Below are 21636 nucleotides of genomic sequence, written 5' to 3' on the forward strand. Positions count from 1 at the left end.
CATGTAGAACCTGACACTCGGCCTCAGTTTTATGACCATAGTAACAAAGCACTTAACTCCATTTGCCTTCAAAGCCGTGTTTGTCTAAGACTGGATGTCCAGGAAGTTCATTAACAAGTAGCTAAGTGAGTTGGCAATTTAAGGTGCTAGAGGAGAGAAAAGAGCTCCTTCCCTCATTTAGGAAGGTGTGGTGGATCGTGATGAGTCAGACATCCTGCCTGCAGGGACTTTTTTTTTCCTGTCTTTGATATGTGCCATCTGTAACTGGTACAACAACTCAACAGCAGAGGGACACATTCGTCTGTCCTGCTCTTTCCTGCAGCAAGTGTAGGTGTGTTTGCTTGGTATCAAGCCACCGGGACTTGCTCCCTTTCCACATGCTCCTGGTGCTCACTGCCTGACTTTCTACATCTGCAGGTCGATCAGATACACACAAAATCACATTTACTACTGTTTTCCATTTTTGTATTAATTTCCTCTAATGTCTGATTCATTTCTGTATTGATTGACCTGTTTTCCATGGAAGTGGTTGCTGTTGGCAGTGATGCATATCCTGGTAATTGTCCTTATAGTGTTCTCTGATTACATGGTTTTGTTCTGGTGAACTCTACAGCAGGTGGCTGGAGGCCAAAACAACCTTACTTGTGCGCTTGTGTAGTATTATCACCTATTCCTGACCTGTGCCCTTTTCCTGAAGTTGGACATTGAGTTGCTGGTGCGTTGTCCAGTGTCTCAAGTGTACACAGGCTGTAACTTTCACTGACAGAAGTACGATGTGTAAAGGGTACAATTCTCCCCAATACCACACACATGGTTCAAAAAAGTGTTGGGTCATTGATAACCTCGTGGACTCTTTCAGGGAACCCGGCTGGGAGCTCTCAAAAATATTTTGCAACACAGTGAGGAAGTTATGACATCCTTTGTTCCAACTAACTCCTCCTCCCTCCTCACCTGAAAAAAAGCATGCTGCGTTTCATCTTGTTTTCACGTGTCCACAGTATCGTATTACAGTTATATTGTTTTGTTAGGCACGTACGCCTTTGTATGTTTTTGTTTGCCATTGTATGTCTATACAACAAATATGTAAATGCACGTTCATAAGGAAAGTATTTTATACAGCTTGTAAAATATATTTTATGACGTTTGCCTATACCATTTACATACTGTCTTGCTAACTGTCCTCTACGCATTCATACAAGTTACGCCATGAAACTGGTATTATTAATCGTGTATTGCATCAACCGCAGTCACTTCAGGTTATGAACTTTTTCTCCACTAAAAGTTAAGTTTGTTTGCAAACAAAGGACAGCCACGTGGAGAACTCGAGGCGCTTGGGAAGTGTTGTTTCTCATTGAGCAAAAAGTAAGAGACAAAACGTTCATGTGAACTCAAGTACCCGTGATGCACCGGGAGAACCAGCTGAGTGGGTGCAGTAGGCTGGATTGTTTTTTTTTCCGCCTGACAAGTATATATGGGTTGTGTGTTTACTGTTAGCTAGTTAGAGCTCTTTGTTTTTGTCATCACCACAAAATCAAAATGTCCCGGCTTTATAACAGCCTATTTTGTTTTACATAACTATACGAAGGCACATATTGTACAAAAATACTGATAAACTTTTTCAGGATACAGATTTATTTTTCTCAATTTTTTTTGTTTTGTTTTGTTTATCCACTTGTAAGTGAAGAGGAAGCGTCATCTGGAAACTTCTGCATAAGGTAACAACTTTTATCTAAAACAAAGCATGTTGTTAACGGTTGTGAGTTCTGAATTTAGAATTATTTCTCGCTTTCCGTTTGAATTTGTCACAATATTGAGTAAAGCAACGGCTCAGCCACTGTGGGCTTATTGAAGTATGTTGTCAGGGGCTAACTGTCGGCGCGAGGCAAGTCTTCGTAAACCGAAGCACATAGTGTTTTCTGCCTATTTAGATACTTGGCCATATAACGCTACATAAATACATTTTACTTGACTGTCTGTAATAAATACTTAAAAATGAGATATAATGACACGTTTCAACACTTGAATATATTTTTTAAATATCATAAAACAATAAATGATGGTTTATTTATATGGATATATAAATAATACGAATATATGGGTAAATAAATAATACTTATATGGATGTATTATTTTGTCATAAGCCTCTGTCAATTTCAGTGGTACTTTATTTCACCTGGATAGCAGTAAACAATAATAAAAAACAAAGGTAACACAATAAAATCTGCTTTATTTCATTTTATGTTATTCATTTTATTTATATTATTCCTCCTCAGTGGATCACAAAGTCAATCTTTCATGCGTCAGATACCTCTGGTTAAACCTGTCCTCTAGTCTACATGAACGCCAAGGAGGTGGTGAATAACGCACGTGAATAGGTTGAGTCTGCCGAGGCTGAGGCCAAAGTTTAAAAATAACCTGAGATAAATAACTCACAGGAGCAAAGACCCGAGCTGCTGCCAGCTTTAACAGGGGCCTTATGGCCATAGATAAGAGAGTTTGTTCAAGAACTTGAGTATTGGCTGTCCTAAATATACACGCAATCTTTGTGGATGAGAACAAAGCATAATTCATGGGGGACCTGGTTGCTTGCTATAAGTACTTTTTCTGAAAGAGACAAATTTCCATCTGTATATAATGTCCATAGTACTACTAAAATATTTTCATAATGTTGCTCTATCCTGCACTTGCTTATTGCACTTCTGGTTAGACCTAAACTGCATTTAGTTGCCTTGTACTTGTACATGTGTAATGACAATAAAGTTGAATCTAATCTAATCATCTAAAATGTCTTGTTAAGTGTGTTAAGACTACAGGTTTAACTAAAACAGAAAACATAACTCAAGGCTATCAGTAGCACTGACTTTGCACCAGTTGATCAAACAACGACTGATAGCATTGTGCCTGATAGCACCCCCACTCTCTTTCAAAACAAACCTGACTGACATGTAGGTTGGCCTTCCAACCGTTGCTCAACCTCTCTCCCGTCTGTTTCTCTTTTGTCATCCTCCACACAGTCAAACAGTTGTGCCCTGCAGCACAGGGTGATGTAAGACATTTTAGCATTACCCCATGGGCTTGAGGAAATTGTCTGTGGGAGTCATATGTTTTCTGCTACTTCTGTACACATGCTTTGTGGCTTGTTTGCCTGTGGTGAATGTTCTCAATTTGTACTACAGTGATCCAATTATGTTGCTATTTATGAATTTATGTCCTTTTCCTGGTTGTCCCTTCTTACCAAATCTGATAGGATGCCATGATAATAGCATATAGTGATATACAAACATGTTTGGTTTTTTTTGTAATAGTACCGTACTGACTGCTCTCCATCCACAGGTCATCCTCAAGTTTAGAGAAGGTCTACGTTGAAGGTGGCAGCCATGGTGTTGATTCTGGGCAGAAGGATGAACAGGGAGGACTCTGGGATCAGAGACTCACCAGCTGTCAAACGCAAGGTGCTGTCAAACAAACTATCTATCTTGCAGCTTTTGTCTCAACTGATTAAAGTCAGAATTTTTATAAATCTTTATGCATGTTGTTGTCTCCTAAGGTGTTTGAGGTTGACTCCAAAAATTTAGCCACCCAGGACGTCCTGGACTTCTGTTCTGGCTCATCCCACTCGGAGGGCATCCTGCAGGTATTCAATGAGTTTCGCGACTGTCGCCTGTTCACTGATGTTGTCATCAGCGTGCAGGGACGTGAGTTCCCCTGCCATCGCGCTGTGCTCTCTGCCTGCTCTTCCTACTTCAGAGCCATGTTCTGCAACGATCACCGTGAGAGCCGCGAGATGCTGGTCGAGATCAACGGCATCCTGGCTGAGGCGATGGACTCCTTCCTCACCTATGTTTACACCGGCCGTTCCAAGATCACCACCGAGAATGTCCAGTTCCTCTTTGAGACCTCCAGCCTCTTCCAGATCACCACACTGCGTGATGCCTGTGCCAAGTTCCTGGAGGACCAGCTGGACCCGTGCAACTGCCTGGGCATCCAGCGCTTCGCAGATGCCCATGCCCTGAAGCAGCTAGCCAGCCGCTGCCGCAGTTACGCCCTGGCCAACTTCTCAGAGGTGGCTCAGCATGAGGAGTTCCTCGACCTACGCATAGAAGAGCTGGAAGAGTACACTGGCAGTGATGAGCTGTCCGTCGGTAAGGAGGAGATGGTGTTTGAGGCGGTGATGCGATGGGTGTACAGCAATGTGGAGCACAGAAAGCCCATGCTGAAGGCCCTGCTGCACCATGTGCGCCTGCCCCTTCTGCACCCCAACTACTTTGTCCAGACAGTGGAGGGAGACCAGCTCATCCAGAATGCTCCAGAGTGCTACCAGCTTCTCCACGAGGCCAGACGTTACCACGTGCTTGGAAATGAAATGATGTCACCCAGAACTCGTCCTCGCAGGTAACTTAAATTGACTTACTAGTTATGCAGAAGATGATGGATAATCTAACCTAGATGTTATCTACAAAAGGAAAGGAACGCAAGTTCATCAATCAGTTTATCCTGTCACAACATTTTTGGCTTGTGGAAGTAGTATGGCTTGTTAGTTTGATTAAATGCTGTTCTGCAGTCACATGGGTGATGAATTACTGTTTATTACACTCTGCTTTGTTGTGCAGTTTCAAGAAAACTGATTTTATTTGATCTTTTCTGACAGCCTTTTTGTCTTGTTGGGTTAAAACACCTATTACACTGTGATGACAGAGGTCAGAGCGAGATAAGAAAACATGTCTTTTAAAGCAGTTAGTCAAGCTTTTATCCCACATAAAGCTAGAGGTTACAAACTCGAACTTGATGCTCCTGGCACTGATGTTGTTGTCTGAGTGTGTGTGTGTGTGTGTGTGTGTGTGTGTGTGTGTGTGTGTGTGAGAGAGGGAGAGAGAGAGAAAGAAAGAGAGAGAGAGAGACAGGGTTTGTTATTGTGCTGAACAGACAAGTATGTCGTTGACTGTGCTTTGTTTTGTAACCCTATTTTGAAATGATAATGAAGGAGGCAGGGCATGTTCGTACACAGACTGGTTGGCTGGAAAGACAAAAAATGATGTGATGCAAGAAACGGCAATCACGAATTGATGAGTCTTGTTATCATACCAGCAATGTAATTTACCTTGCTGATGTGTTTGGGTTCTGTTCACTTTATACCTATTTACCAAATGGTCTCTTATTTCTGGGGGGGGTTTGTTTGAAGAGTGTCCAGTTGGATGTTACAATGTAGTGTTTTATAAAAGACAAAGGTTGGCGCTGACTTACAAAACAGACCATGTGGTAGCCTGTTGTACAACAAACAACAGTACAGATGCCTTTGTGTGTTAGTCCTGTTTTAAGGGTTAAACTGGGAACGGTGTCGGTGAACAGTTGTCAGTTATTAACGCTGTGTGATTCGTATTTCAGGTGTATTGTGTCAGTATCCAGGCAGATCTGTTCAGATCAGCGAGCCAGCCAATCAGGCAGTTAGTCCCCGCACTGTCGGTTTCATTTGCCCTGAGGGTCAAATCCGCTCCTGCTCAAAACAGATGCCTGGTTCTCACCTTTCTGTCTCTACAGCGGGGCTTCTTGTCACTTTGGAAGCCTCTAGAATCTAATTAATCACATGCACACACACACATAAAGCTAAACCACACCCGGGCTACACTGTCTCTTAGGATGTATGCAAGCATGTGAAACCACCCGAATCTCCTACCTGCATCAGACCTACACTCTATCATATACTGAGTAAACATACAGAAAAATGTGGGGGGAAGTGCAAAGAAACATACTTTTTGTGCCACATTTGTACTGACAGTGATATCAAAATTGTACTAGAATTTTTATACAGATAAACCACTAGTCTAGTATGCATCAGTATTTTCGAATGGTAGAGTAAGAAAAGAAGCTGTTGTTAATTAGCTCCTACGTAGGAAATGCGGTCATATGTTGGACAGCCAAATAGGAAAGCTTTGTGATCATGGAAATTCAGCTTAAGTCTAGCCCAAAGTGTGTTTTTGTGTTACCCTAGATTGACCTTCATTGTAAACTGAATTTTGCCTTGAAGATAAGTGAAGCTATTCCTGTGGAAACCACCACTCTGTTCCTACCCAGGCACAAATTTCTGCCTTCTGTAATTAGAAATCCCTCCAGGTGTTGACACGTGTATGTTTATATGTCTTCATACCCTTTGTATAGGCCTACAAATATACAGTATTTTAATTATATACGATGTCTATAATCTGTGCATTCCTGTAAGGAGCCTTTTAAGTTAAACATGTTCTTCTGGTATTTGTGTTTTTATAATAGCTTCATCTGTGTTATTCCCCCTCCATCTCTAAATTTTCCACGTCTTTCCCTCTGCCTTACCTTGCCTGCTCCCTTCCGCACAGGTCGACTGGCTACTCTGAGGTGATTGTGGTGGTGGGAGGTTGTGAGAGAGTGGGGGGCTTCAACCTGCCCTACACTGAATGCTATGATCCAGTCACAGGAGAGTGGAAATCACTGGCCAAACTACCTGAGTTCACCAAGTCAGAGTATGCTGTCTGCGCCCTCCGAAATGACATTCTGGTGTCAGGTAAGACCCCGCTACATTTGTTACAAACAACTCAATAGCATGGTCCCATCAAGACTTGAAATAAACACCAGCCAAACTGCAATGTACAGGTATCTAGTAACTGTGGCAGATGATGTTGTCAAGTTACAGATGCTGAATTAAATTCAAAATACTGATACATCTTTCCAAAATCATCAACAAAAATTTCCCAGCATGTTTTCTTATATTTTTACTATTTAGAAATGGATCAACAGCTAATTTCAAGAAAACTATTATGGCTATTGGAAATTCAGAATGGCAATAGCATGGTAACTTTAAATTTATTAGCCATATAAGCTAGTGATCCAAATGTCAGCCTCAAGCCTTGGTACCAGTACTATTATACTGGCTTTTTCTGTGGTTAGACTCTGTATGGTCTTGGTTGTTACAAAATTTTGTAAGATTGTGTCATACCCAAAAAGATAAATTCACTAGTCAAGGAACATGGTCAGTGTCTCTCTGTGCTTGGCTTGCCATCTAATCCCCCAGTGGAGTGGCAGGAAAGGACTCTGTTATTTTTACAGCCACAGCCTGTTGGAGTTGAAGGAAAATGTGAGAGCAACATCTGGATGCACACTCCAGGCTCAGTGCTGACAGAGGCCTTCAGTGGCCAGCTCAGTCTTTCTCTCTTAGCCAATCATTAGGGTCACCACCTTTTACAACGGTTCAGCAGCTTTCTAGGATCTCCTTTATTCCTTTATGCAACAATCTAACATCCCTTTTTGTTTTTGGACCTCACCAACAGGTTGTGATGATTTGCTTTAAATAAACCTAAATCTGAGATATTATAGCTCTCATTGCCTCCTGGCAAGGCTGCTGCATTTTTGGAACTTAGCATGGGCCAAGTGTTGCGTAAGCCTCCTTTAGTGAAAAAAAGATCTTGATTAAATAAGACATTAGTATTACATTGTTAATCTTAACTGGTGAGGTCAGGGTGAAAGTAGTTGCTAAACACTGATAAACATGTGCTGTGTGCAAAATACAGTTCTGTATGGTTGTTAGATTGAGGGCATGGAGGCTGAGGGTTTTTCTGTCTTTATTTGTGAAGTTGTTTCCAAGAATATGCATTGACAGGAGTTCTAATGTGCCTGCTAGGACTGCTCATGCTCAAACATGCTTTATATGAGCTGCAAAACACCACTGGACAAAAACAGCTGTTGAAAGATATAGAGAAGAGAAAAAAAATTAAGAAGAGGGGAGCAATATAGAGGGGGAAAAAGAATGTTCTCCCCTTCAGCAAAGAGTGTGCTGTGTTTATTCTTTTTTATGCTCTCACTGTGCCAAGTCCTCACGTGTTCGCTATCAATCCACCCTCAAGCGCTGCCTGGAAAAGTCAACATGCCCCCCCCCCCCCGTCTCTCTGTCTCACACACATACATACGCACGACTATACTTTATAGCATATTATGATCTTCATTGCCCCATTTATTTTGTTTGTTTCCCCATCTGCCTTGATACATTTAATCCCCTTTTTCAACTTTATTTTTATCTTGCGCTCTTTCATTTACATTCCCACACATACCTCCATTCTGTCTGCCCCCGTCCTCACACTGGGAACTGGTGCAAATTCCTTGGAGAGCCTCCAGTCTCTAGCACAGCTGCAGTTAGCTGTGGTCTTAAATAAGATGTGGCTCAATTACAAAACCTCTTAGGTTTTGTACCGAGACAGGGACTCTGGCCACCGCTGACTTTCTTACAACCATAGCATTGTAATCACCCTCTTTGTCAGATCCAGAGTGAGCATGCCGGATTAGCACGGACATTCTTAAGATTACAGTCAGCATGATCTCAATTATGATCTGATAAATAATGTTTGGCTTAATGTGGCAACATGAAATACATGTCTCTTTGCTATCTGACTCCACTGTAGGAAATGAAACATATTTGGATAATTTCTTATCAGCTAATGAGCAGCAAAACACATGTGCTTGACTTACACATTCCAGAGGGTTGCATGTCATAGTCACATTAGCATTAACAATAAAACTGCATGTAACTGTAAGACATGTGTAACTCTCAGAAAGCTGTCCCACAAATCACATTGGTACCTTCCAAAGTCACTGCCTCTTGTTCCTTAAGAACAGTGAGCAGCAGTGGACCTCCCCATCTGAGCTGGTAACCAACTGAAGTTGTTGGCGAGAAAACACCCCCCTTTGAAGGTAGTAGTTCTTTTAACTAGCCTTCTAGGTTTGCAGTGTAAGTGGTGCGTCCTCCGTCAACGTGTTTCCTTCATGTAAATCTTTTAAAAGCAGAAGCCTCAAGGGCAGCAGACTGTCTGGCTCTGTCACTATCCAGCAGACACACTCTGCAACTAACTTCCTTTCCATGTCTCCTTTTGTCTGTGTGCTACAGTATAATGTTTTTTTTTTTGAAACACATGCCTAATATCTATACCCACCTGTTTAGTCTGTCTGTCATCTAGTTAACAGTACAGAAAAGCTCCTCTTTGTTTGCATGTGAATACAGAAGAGGTCTAGACACCTTTGATTACACTGGCAGGTTTTCTTTATGCCTTTATGATTGCTCCATATAACCACCCATATGTGTTCTGTAGAAAGACCAACACCCAACAGCAAATTGCAAACTCTGTCACAACAAAATGTAATGGATTGAGACATGTTTGATTTTAGTTTCAGGAGATGTTATTAATTTTCATAATTGTATGTTTATTGTATTTTATTAACTGATATCACCACCATGTGATCAATTTAAGTCCTGGTGTGAAATAACGCAGATTGTCACTGATCTGTTTATGTGCTCGAGTCTTGTCATCCATGCTGCACCCACGCTCCAAGATATACTTCTTCTGAACTTATTGTTGGATAAAAACCAGCAGATAACTGCAGGATCAAATGGCAGTGCAGTGGTCACAGAATTCACGTAGTCGCTCAAATTACTTTTAGATAACATCACGTTTCGTCTTCAACTTCTCAGGTTTTGATTGGTTAACCTACATTTCATCATGTCTCTGTCTGTCCTCCATGCTAAAAAGTTAGCTTGTGCTACCCATTGTATCTTTAAAAGATGAATTGGTTCTTTCCTCAGTCTGTGGAGAATCAACAGACAGGTGTGTGTGTGTGTGTGTGTGTTTGGTGGTGGGGTTCTTGAGAGAGCGAGGGCACAGGTTTAAAAAATATGTCTGGGTCACACTTTAAACTGGTCAGGTGACTGTTATCATTCTCTAAATCTTCTTAAAGTGTATGTTTGTCCAGAGACAACAGATGAGATACTCAGTCTTACTGTAGTAGCTCTGTTTGCCGCAAGATATCCTGATTATGGTGTGTTTACTTTATAGATAATTTAAAAACGGATGGTTATTCAACACCTGTGCATACATAATGAAACATGTGCGTGGATGTATATCTTTAAATAGCCAACTTGCTGTATGTTTGACTGTGTGCTCAGGTCAAAGTCAGATAAGACACTTACAACTCTGCCCCAGTTAGGAGATAAAACATTACTTATAGAGAACATTACAAACACACAGTAAGCTGGCTGTTCACCAAGAGCAGCTCGGGTTTAATTTTTAACTTCTCATTTATATTAGGTTTAAAAATGATAACAATCTGAGTTGTCGAGTGCTGAATTTACCTTTTGGCTCTTCTACTCAAACTGAACACAAAATTGTCTTAACTATTGTCTTGAATATTAACTGTTGTCCGGCATGTTTGTCACTTGGTGTTTTTAGGTGGTCGCATCAACAGCAGGGACGTGTGGATGTATAACTCCCAGCTCAACCTGTGGATCAGAGTGGCTTCTCTTAACAAAGGCCGCTGGAGACACAAGATGGGCGTCCTACTGGGCAAGGTAGGGAGGGAGCCTCATGCAGGTTGTTTTGCATCTGCATCAGGGTGAATGGTTACCCCACCGTGGATGTCTCTGATGTAGGAACTGATTTATAGTTCAGTGTCAGATTTTAGTCGTAACACTAGACAGCAAATTTTTGACTCCTTTCGGTTCATACCTTTCGCAATCATAGGTCTCTGTTACACATACCAAAGGATTTGCACACTTAGTGATTGACAATAAGTAAGTAGTCTTAACTTAGATCTGAGTCACTCATCGGGGGCAGAAAAGAGTCCACACTAAGGAATTCCACTTACATTTGACTATAGCCTGCATTCTGCTTATGATTATTGATCTATGAGGGCACCTTGTGACAAGGAGCAATATTATATTATTTTTATGTGTGACGCATCCGTTTGTTGCCCAAGGGTGTGCAAACGACTGGTGCCAGCTCATCTCACACAACCTCGATACATAGAGCAGATTCAACAGAGAGAAGGAAGTTTGCCTTTATTTGAAACCGGCATATAAACAAGTGCCTCAGCTACTGGAAAAGCGCAGTTCATTACCCCAAACATGAAAAATCGTCACTTGTAGTTATTCCTTCAAACTTTTTTTCTTATTTTATATCTCTCGTAGAAATTGTAAACATTTTCATATCCTTTTCTATTATATGTCAGATGCATTTCACCCTAGCCCCCTACATATACAGTACTGTACTATATGTCAAGTGTCAGATTAAAAACATAGATCTGACATCAGATTAGTTATGATATTTGAGTAAAGTTAATTTCTACACATGAGCAGATCATTAATCCTCGATCCCTGCTTCTACTCTTGAGCTGTTACTATTTACAGTCTTTAGTACAAGGCTAGGTGGACATTCTTGTTTGAGGGCAATGGGAGTTTAATGGACGTGTGCCAGCACCTCACACTTCCAAGTTAAGAACTAGCTTAGTCCACTTGCCCATATCATGTTCCATGTGTCTCTGCTCAACCACATACGCCTGGAGTGGCCACACATGGCTGCAAGAACCCCAGATAAGCCTGTTAACATGCACTGATTTGGCATACTTAGGCATAATTTAGCACACTCACTGTGTAAATATATACAGGACAAGGCTGTTTATGTTCTTATGGCTTGCTGCATTCTCTTTACAAGACAGGATACTCTATCATTAGATTAAATAACATACATATGTAACCTTTAAAATGTTTGTAACCACATGTTGCGTTTTGGAAATGTCCTTAAACTAGAAAGTCAGGTCTGTCTTCATTGCATGGCATTTACATTTGTAGCGTTTCTGGTTGTAAAGACAATTGTAATGCCAAACAAATGTTGACCACTTGTAAGACAATGGCATGTGTATTGAAAAGTTTCTGAACTGTAATTAGCTGTGTTGCGTAAAGAAAGAACAGCCACTGATTGTCTTAGTTGAAGGAGGCAGAGCATAAACAGAGATGACTCAGGCTGACACACAACAGTCATGCGTGTGCTTTAGTCATCGTGTGTACAAGTACACACGCTTGTATACACACATGAAGAACATGGGCACATGTACAAGTATTCTTGGAAAGCTTTGGGCTAAAACAGCGCTTTATTTACTTTGTCAGAAAGGGCATGACTTAGGAGAGGTTCTTGTCATCTGCAGCAATTGTGCAAACATACTTTTTAAATTTTTTTTGGAGTTCTGCTTGTGGACAATCTGTATTGAATTTGCTATGACTTCCAAACAACACCCAAAACGCTTAGTTGCCTTGCCACAGAAACAACAAAATACACACTGGCCCTCCACAACAATGAGGTAATCAGCTGGAGGGTCATAAAAGTCAGTAATTAACTCCAAAGTGAGTCATGTATCCAGGTATGGCTGCCATTTATTTTGACTGTAATGCACAGTTATAGAACATTAAAGGAAACCACGTTTAAACTTACTGATCTGCAGCTGAATGAACACTCTCATGATTATTTGTTGCTAAAATAAGATGGAATAGTAGAAGTTTTGTTCAGTCGTACCATTACCACTGTATTTCTATACTTAAGTCCAAGGCCTGCAACTTAAGAGTTACACTGGCCAGGCAACACACAGAGTAAGAGGCAGTGATACATATATAGTGCTACACAGTATATAAGCCTAAACACACACTTTTTTACCTTATCTCAAGAGACACGTTCCTTGTTCCTTCCTTCCTTCTTTAATCCCAGGAGAGGCTCTTGTCTCCAACTACTTCCTGTATCTGTCACACACATGTGGTTTTGTCTTCTCTTTTGTCCTCCCTTTTCTCATATTTTCTTCTCTCTGTCTTTCTGTTTATTTTACAGACACTACAGACGCTTGCCTTTAGTTAGTTACTACCCATTCTACTGACGGAAGATAAATGACATTGTCTATTTGAGAGAATTATTTGTTGTTGTTGTTGTAAATTGCCTTGTTTTGTGTTATCTTCTTATGGCTGGTGTTAATTTGTTTTATCATTTTTCCTCAGAACTCACTGGTATTCATTCCATTTCACTTCCTCATATCTCATATTCCTGACCAACAGATTGGTCAGGAAGGACCTTTCCAAAAAAGGCTTTTTGTTATGTTTTCATTCCAGATTACTTCTGTCCTGTTATCTCAAAAACGTACATTATCTGCCTTTTTAGGGTGTATCTCTGTGTTGTCGTTTTTCCTCAGAATTCAGTTCCCAATCCTCCTGAGTTTGTACGCAGCCATTTCCTCATTCAGTCTGTAATTTCACCTTTTGATGTGCAGCACTGATGCTCCAGTTGCAAGTATGGAGAAACAAGGCGTGAGGAGTGTTGTAAACAAGCCTGTATAATGAGCATGTATGCGTGCATGCTGATGCACAACGCTGACTTCCACTAACTCACTATTCAAACAATTTGCATATTCAATTGACAAATCAAACATTTTTTTCTTCCATTTACTACATCCATTCACTTATTCCTTGCCACAAGCTTAAGTCTAAACTTTTAAAGCTGGTTCTTACAGGGATATAAGTACAAGAACACACACACTTCTCAGTGTCCTGCATTCTGTGATGTCCTGTTGGACTGGTCTTGTTTCCATAGAGTATAATCAAAAATAGGTCACCAGTTGTTTTCCTCTCCCTGTTATGGCTGCACTTGGTGACGGCTGTTCTCATCTATCATAACGTTTCACTCGCGCTCTCCCTCTTTCTCTCTCTCTCTATCTTTGTCTCTCTATTCTCCCATGTCACTACTTCTCCCTTCTCTGCATGTTAAGGAAACAGTTAATCATTTAGCCATTGTAAGTGTTTGAACATGGTCATAAAAATAAGCTGTGAATGTGCTCGTTCAGTGGTTAGCAAGTGTGTCCACAGAGAGTTGTGAATCATGTTTGGCTTAGTGTTTATGTGATAGCCACATACCTCAGGTCGGTATAGAGTGTGTGCTACCATCATCAAGCTAATGTGGAATGTGCCTTTATTGATATACTTACCCTTTCACAGTGTATCGAAACCATGTGGGGTGTTTTACTGAGTGAGTGCAGAGTGGTGAGGGCGAAAAAAAAAGAGTGATATAGTGCACCCCCCCTCGAACCCTCGAAGGCCAGTAGAAAAAGAAACCTCTCTAAACATGTTCTCTTTGCACTTGATTAACTTTATCTCTGTGCCACATACTCTTATCGCTCTTTTGTTTCTCTTGCATCTCTTTCATTTGTGGCAACAAACAACCCGCATTTACCATATGTTATCAGATGTATCAACATGGAGTATTAAAATAAACACATTTCAGTCTACGTGCCCATAGTCTTAATTACAGTGTGGCAGCTGCCCTCCAACAAATGCAGGCTGGACTGTCGTGTTGTTATGATTAAAAAACACATGAATGTAGCCACACAGAGACAACTGTACTTCAGAACCACCACCTGAGATGTTAGAGAAGGAGTGAACAAGTTAATAAAAGGTTTTGTTTTGTTTTTCTCTGGATCAACTTTTCAGTTAAAAAAGGCGGTAGTTCAATCAGGCCAGGTGTTGAATGCAAATATCTATGTGCTCCATGCACTTCCGTCTTTTTGTTTCCCCTTTTTCCCTCCATCTTTCTTTGTATCTTTGTTCCTCTCTCTCTCTCTCTCTCTCTCTCTCTCTCTCTCTCTCTCTCCCCTCTGACCTCGTTAGTGCATCAGATTTTGTGGAAAGACAGGAACAGCCTGAAGGGTTTCTCTTGCAAAAGACCCGCCTGTTGATGAGCAGCACTACTGCTCAAAAGCAGTAATGCTGCTCAATGTGTATTCTTGACACGTGATCTCCTTTCAGAGAATGTTATTGAGGAAATAAAAATTTACCATAAATCTCTACCTTTCTTTTTTTTCTCTTTTTCCCTTTTATAACATTTTTTTTTTTACATTCTTCATGCCTCACGTTCCCAATTTTTTCTCATTTCTTTTTCTCAACACAATTCTCCAGCTTGTAATGCTCTAGCTTCCAATAAGGTTTATGTTTGTATGTTGTTAGTGGTTCAGATTTGATTATCCAAAAAAATGTCACGGGACAGCATTTTATCAACCATCTTGGAAATGAAAGCTGCTACAAACTAAAAAATAAAATGTGGCTACTGACTGACAATATTATTTTGAACGTAAAATATAATGGGAATTAACAACACATTATGATGACACCACATGACAACCCAGATTCACAAACTGCTGCTGTGGCTGAAGGTATTGTTACTGTAATGTATGTATAGTTGGAAGTTATGTTTGAGTTCAGGGTTAGCAAATGCTATGGTACCTGCAGGGATCCACGGCAGTGTTTACAGCTACAAGGGACAACAAGGACAGGGATAATGGTGGTTGTTCAGAAGCAGTACATCATCTTTCTTCTGCGCCTGATAGACTGGTTCTTTAAGTGCTGATGTAGAAACTATTGTTCATACTCAAGCGTGAATACAAACATCTCTCTTATAGCGAATGTGTGTGTGTATGTGTTTTTCTATGTACATAGTGTATGTGGAAAAGTATATATCACACATAAACACAACTCATAATTTCCCTAATCTCTACTCCTCCTCAATCCAGATATGTTTGTGTGTCTGCCCTCAGGTCTATGCTGTAGGTGGCTATGATGGGCAGAGCCGCCTGAGCAGTGTGGAGTGTTACGACTCCTTCTCTAACCGCTGGACAGAGGTGGCACCCATGAAAGAGGCTGTCAGCTCTCCGGCCGTGGCCAGCTGTGCTGGCAAGCTCTTTGTCATAGGAGGAGGGCCTGACGATGACACTTGTTCAGACAAGGTAGGAAACGGATGTGTACTCCCCCAACTGCACACTTATGCACATAGTGATGACAGCTGAGGTGCTTTTTTTGTCCCAGATAACCCGTCTCCAGTGATTATACCTTAAAGATAGAAGGGGTGCTCCAAAGCACATTTTTTTCAAAGTACACTTTTCAGTGTGTTGTCTGAACAATAAATCGACTTGTTGGTATCCAGAGAGCTATGTATTGAAATTAGGCTGTGCTATAAATAGGCTTATAAATTACAAGCTAAAGTGTCTTGTTTGCATTAGTAATAAAACAGCATGAACTGTGCATTTTTTGAGGCAGAATTCTTAACAGTTTCTTCATAATAAAAAAAAAAGAAGTGCAACGTAAAATGTAAAATATGCTTCTGGAAATAGCTAACGCATACAGTATGTGCCGACTTGATCTAGTTCACAGACTCTGCATGATCATGTATTTTAGATGAATGATCAAAAATTAATAGGGCACACTTTTCTGCTGGCAAGTGAAGAAAAAAGTAAGCCTAGACAATTGTTGTGGCCTATCCCTAATTAAATAAAGCTTCCTGAGTTACCAAGAATTAATTACTAAACATGATTAGACTCTGAAAGGAGGCTGGTGAGATATGAGTTACTGTACAAAAACAGAAACTGCTTCTTTTCCTGTTGAACATCACTGATTGGCACCTGATGTGATAACAGCCATATCCTGGTCATTCTGGTTGATCCTGATTAAGCTAGTTTTACTGCATTAATAGAATCCTGATCATTATCTCCAAACCAATTTTTTAACTGAACATCAGTGAGTCATTGATAGAAAAGCATTTACTTAATGAGATGACAGCGATGTGCTGTGACATGTTGATGGAATTAGGGAATGGTAGAGGAAGAAAACATAGCAGGATAAGGCAGATCAAGCAGTTTTTTAAACTGAAAGAAATACACTCACTGTGAAATGTGCCAAGGTTAAGATTTTGTTGGAGGGAATGTTGGGTAACAATAATTATAAAGAATTTAAGGATTACATCATTAGTCATCTGTCACGCTAAAATATGCCAGCGGTGCCACTGTTTAACACTGTGTTTAGATAACCCCAGAGATCAGGACTTGATAGGCTACCCTGGAATAGTCTCATTATGTTTTGACTGACAGCTGGGATGTTGGTAGTAAACAGGAAGACAATGGCATTTACAGGAGCCCAAACTTCAGTGGAAGCATTTTTTTTCCTTCATGGAATAGCTGGTATGTTTGTTTATGTCTGTGTAGGCTAGAAAACACACATCCACAGACAGAGAGGCAATCTGATGAGAGTTTCTCTAACTGCATGGCAGACTATGTGTACCCTGGCTCTACGTGGCCTGAAGCGACTGGAGTTCATGCTGGCTCCAGTTCCTTTGAACTACTTATCTCTGGAGTCTCCTAATAAGGCCATTCACGTTGATCCCAAAGGTTTTTGTCTGTTAGAGTGAGATCCTGTGTTGTGCACGTTAGCTGTAGTTAGAGACAACAATGTTTGGAAGCTGGCTATTTTAAAAAGAAGTGAGTGAGAGAATGCTTGGATTGTATGCAAAACCACATAGAGTCAGGCTTAACTCCCACAGAGCAGTCTGTAAAACCACAGAATGAGCTCCATATATTTCAGTGTGTCTATTCAACAACTATTTTCCCACCACATAGTATATATTAAAGAAATATAGGGAGTATAGAATAAAACACAAATAACTACATGTATCTGTATGTCACAGGTTCAGTGCTATGATCCAGAGACAGACTCTTGGTTACTACGGGCCAACATCCCCATCGCCAAGCGTTGTATCACAGCAGTGTCCCTCAACAACCTGATCTATGTGTGCGGTGGTCTCACCAAGTCCATATTCTGCTACGACCCCGCAGAGGACTACTGGATACACGTGGTTCAAACCTTTAACAAACAGGTAATAGATTAAATGCAGACACGGAGCACTCGACGAACAAACTGTTTGACTTCAGCTGCAAGAATCTTGGGTTTGTATCCTCTGAAGGTGCAACCTCTAATTTCCATCCCTCTCTCCCTCCAGGAGAGCTGTGGCATGTCGGTGTGCAACGGTAAGATCTTCATCCTTGGTGGCAGAGGGGAAAATGGCGAAGCAACAGACACCATCCTGTGTTACGACCCGTCAACAGGCATCATCACAGGAGTGGCAGCCATGCCGCGGCCGATCTCCTACCACGGGTGTGTAACCATCCACCGCTACAACGACAAGTACCAAAGGCCCTGACCATAAACAAACACACACACTCTCACATGAGAGCACACACTCAAGAACTTAACCTCTTTGAAACTTAAGCTCTTCATGTTCACCCCATGCACAGCACACACACATACACACACAATCACACAGTTTTTTAGAACAGCCCCATTAAGTAGTTCAGTCCACAGTACCGTTGAGCTAATTCATTTTTTACAGCATCAAGTAGCAACACTCGTGGTGCTCTGAATATTTTGCTGTTCTGTACCATAGTTATAGTCTCCCCTTCGGAAATGCTCAGTGGTTGATAATGCTAATGACTTGTCTGTAACCTGAGCCACAGTGGATTCAGATCAACATGGCAGATATGCCTTGCATTAGTAGTAACTGTACAAGGTTGGGAAGTAATGGATCATATACCAGAGAATTAAAGAAAACTGATGATGATTATGGTCATCAATCAGATTGCATCACATTTTCAAAGAAACTTGAACACTGAAGTTTCTAAATGACAATGAGAAGGTTTGTTTACCTAACTGCACATTTTATGGATTTAATACACAACATTTTCATACTAATCTGGATAACATTATTGAGTTTTCGTAATTGTTTTTATAATGATACTAATTACAAGCAGGTAATCAGTTTGATATTGAACTTCCCAACATAGTGCTTTTATTACTGTGCAAAGTAACCTCACCCTGAGATCTAGGTCACTGATGAGCTGAACTGATCTGAAATGATCACAGATAGTGCTGATTAACAAAAACAATGCCTTAAGGCAAAAACTGAAAAATACAAGAATGAGCCAAGAATGATCTGCCAGCAGAAGAATATTGATATGAATTTATTTTTGACTGACAGATGAGCAGCCAGGTCAGATTTCCTACCTTGTACCCACTTTACTCCATGCATACGTACATACAGAACAGTACGGCCCATTACTGATAAAGAACATAAAAAAGTACTGTCCTCCATTTTTTAACTCTTTTCCTTGATATTAAAAACGACCAGATAAAAATGTGGTCAACAGTCAGCCAGCTGCTCTCCCACAGTATCAGTGGTCATAAATACAAGTTGCTCTTGCCCGTTGACCCAGAGCGGGGTTAAGGGAAGAGATAAAGAGCGGAGGCTGTACCAAAATACTGGAACATAGCCACTGATAGCTCTGCGTTCTTGTTAACGTTTTCCTCACATCCCTCCACTTATCACCTAGTTCCACTTCCCATGTGCGTTTCCCTTTTTCCTGCTCCACGTGTGTCATCACCTCACATTTTCTGATCTACATTTATAGCCCCTTTTTAAGCTTTATTTTGCTCATAATAATAATAATTATTACACTCATTACTGACATTTTATTTTTTTAAGTTATACTTGTTTGTCTTTTTTTATAATTGGATGTTTATTGTATTATATGTAGCTTTAGTGTGTCTATATAAATGTTAGTTCATTGGTGTACTGGGCTTGTGGGTGTTTTTGTAGATGTGAGAATCCTTTTGTAGATCAAACTCGAAGTCTGCTCTGAAAAAGTGGTGTGCATGTTTGCTATGTATGTATGTATGTAGGTATGTAGGTATGTGACTTTTACGACTTGGTCTGGGTGTGTTTGAGCCAAGGAGGTTTATCAAAGAGTTCCAGTGTAAGTGTTGCACGACTGCTAACTTCTGTCAACAGAACTTTTCACACTGATGGTGGCACCTCTCACCTGTGCACTTACATGTAAAGATGTAACTCGGGGTTACCATAGATACCTCCAGGTGTGTATGTGTGTATGTGTGTTTGCTGATCACCTTAGGTGTAGCAGTGCTATACCTCACACAGTTAAGAGTTCTGAATGACAAGGATTTTGGATGATGTGGCTCATGGTCAGTAAAAGTTCCCTTTTACTACAATAGGTGTTGATAGACTAGAGATATTGCTGTGAATGTGACTTTAATACATTTTTGTTTTCTTTGTTTAACTTGTATTTAAATGTATCTCTTTCTAGGTTGCATATTGTGTTTTTCTGTAACCGAGAGCCCCAATTGTGCACTTTGACAGAATCTTGTTAAATGCAGAATTATATGACCATGATTTCTTTTTTTTTTTTTTACTGTATCAGTAAATGTTCTTTGCTTTCATGTGACGTATGGAAGAGACAGTAAAAGGGTCTGTCAGCTCCTCCTGTTGGCCGCTACCTGCTATGACTCTGATATTCCAACAAAAACAACAAAAACTGCTGCAAGAGAGCAAAGTCAAGAGTGAGTTTTCGACTTTTCATTTTAGGGTGAAAAGTTTTGTGATCAGTGAGTTTGTATGTTTGTTACTGTCTAGCAATGTGTAACTTTGTAGTAAGCAACATAAGAACAGCAGAGATTGTTTTTTCGTCTGTCAGTCAAAAGCAGGTGGGGGTATTTCGAGGTATTTTAAACCATCCTCCAGGCGTTTTCATAGAAGGATGAGTTCAGCGTCAGGTCTTCAACAGTAGTACAGGCTGAAACAAAAACATCCTCAGCCCCACCCACACTTCCACACTCCTTTGCGGAGTAACATACTTAGGGTCATTCATGAGGCCAACAAGAGGAGACTGAGAGGCAAGAAAGTGGTAAAGCAAAAGAGTGGGAGTTAGATCAACAGTGAGAAAAAGAGAGAGAGACAGAGTTTGAGTGTGTGTGCGTCTGTGATTTCACTGAGTATTTACTCAAAACATTGACTTTTGTTGATTTATTGATTTTCATTATTAGTTATATAGATGCTTTCATACATTGTTTACTTTGATGAGACTGTTGATTTTTTTTTTTTTTTAGCTTGTTGTGGGGAGTTGTGGGACTGTTTGTTGGCGAGATATTTTGACTCCCAAATGCAAAAATTAAACTGAAGAGCTGAGCGTTAAAAGGGGATTGATGGATTTTAATATGAATGCAATGTAAGCCAAAGTGGATTTCATTCAATCCCAAAGGTGACTTTGTTGAGTGTGGGGAACGAGTGGGGAATTAAATCTTCTGATTTTACTTTTATTATTGTATGTATGATGCGATACTTTAACACCACTTTCTCCTTCTCTTTGTCTAACTGCGAGAAAGCTTTGGATTTTTGTAAACTGCAGTATGTTGAAATGTAACGGTTGACTTGTGGAAGAGAAACATCAATAAAGTTTTTCTGTACCAACACTTGTGTCCTGTCTCATAAAAAAAAAGGTTTAAGAATGAAATAATGGAGAAAAAAAGATTTATAGGTATTAGGTTAACAGAGTTTAGAGGCAATAAAGTTTTTAAAATTGCATATTGGAATGTATCTCACTTTTAATTGTACATGAAATTTTAATTATGACTGTTCTGTATAGTATATTTCCAAATATATATATTTCTTTAATTGACAGTAATGTATTTCACTGCATGGTCAGTTTATGATGTGAAAATGGTGGTGTGCATCATCTTCATGCCAGCTTTTGATATTAAACTCCTCTGAGAGAGATGTCCTAATTATATATTCTTTTTTAAACCAGGCAGCTGTTATACTGGATGTGATAGATGAAGCTGACCCAACCATTACTGGGTATTCTCATTTCAGTTAGTACACTGGTCTTCGCACCATAAAAATGTGGAAGATAGAACAGAAGCAATTATACTAAATGACTGAACCCACAGCTATTGTCAACACCAACCACACCACAGATTTTTATCAACAACAACAAATACAATATGAGGTCTTATTAAACTTTCTGCAATCTGCTCCATATGGCTGTTGAATATTTTATTTCTTCAAGCGATGTATCAATCATGTTGGTGATGTTTTAATGAGCCATTGTGTTATACAAGAAAACAGTATATAAAACCAGCCACGCTTTTTC

General features: G+C 40.2%; 1 protein-coding gene across 4 annotated transcripts; it reads left to right on the plus strand.

Annotated features, from left to right (window-relative positions):
• Positions 1 to 191: 191 nt before the first annotated feature.
• Positions 192 to 20956, plus strand: klhl24a (kelch-like family member 24a). 4 transcript variants are annotated; one of them, XM_044218669.1, is made up of 9 exons: positions 1346 to 1362; positions 1680 to 1715; positions 3334 to 3452; positions 3548 to 4392; positions 6348 to 6532; positions 10239 to 10357; positions 15406 to 15594; positions 17325 to 17513; positions 17637 to 20956. In XM_044218669.1, exons 3-9 carry the CDS (start codon positions 3378 to 3380, stop codon positions 17835 to 17837), a joined length of 1803 nt encoding a protein of 600 aa, XP_044074604.1. In that variant the 5' UTR covers positions 1346 to 1362; positions 1680 to 1715; positions 3334 to 3377; the 3' UTR covers positions 17838 to 20956. The 4 variants fall into 4 exon arrangements, with proteins under 4 accessions (XP_044074606.1, XP_044074605.1, XP_044074604.1 ...); XM_044218671.1 differs by lacking the exons at positions 1346 to 1362; positions 1680 to 1715 and adding an exon at positions 192 to 331; XM_044218670.1 differs by lacking the exons at positions 1346 to 1362; positions 1680 to 1715 and adding an exon at positions 393 to 417.
• The last annotated feature ends 680 nt before the right edge of the window (positions 20957 to 21636 follow it).

The sequence above is a fragment of the Siniperca chuatsi genome, linkage group LG13 (genome assembly GCF_020085105.1).
Source record: "Siniperca chuatsi isolate FFG_IHB_CAS linkage group LG13, ASM2008510v1, whole genome shotgun sequence".
Lineage (NCBI taxonomy): Eukaryota > Metazoa > Chordata > Actinopteri > Centrarchiformes > Sinipercidae > Siniperca > Siniperca chuatsi.

Excerpts from the sequence above, each read along its gene's own strand:
- klhl24a (XM_044218671.1), top strand. The coding sequence starts at position 3,378 with ATGGTGTTGATTCTGGGCAGAAGGATGAACAGGGAGGACTCTGGGATC. Across the intron at positions 10,358-15,405 it reads TGGGCGTCCTACTGGGCAAG|GTCTATGCTGTAGGTGGCTA; the intron begins GTAGGGAGGGAG and ends GTCTGCCCTCAG. Across the intron at positions 17,514-17,636 it reads TTCAAACCTTTAACAAACAG|GAGAGCTGTGGCATGTCGGT; the intron begins GTAATAGATTAA and ends CTCTCCCTCCAG.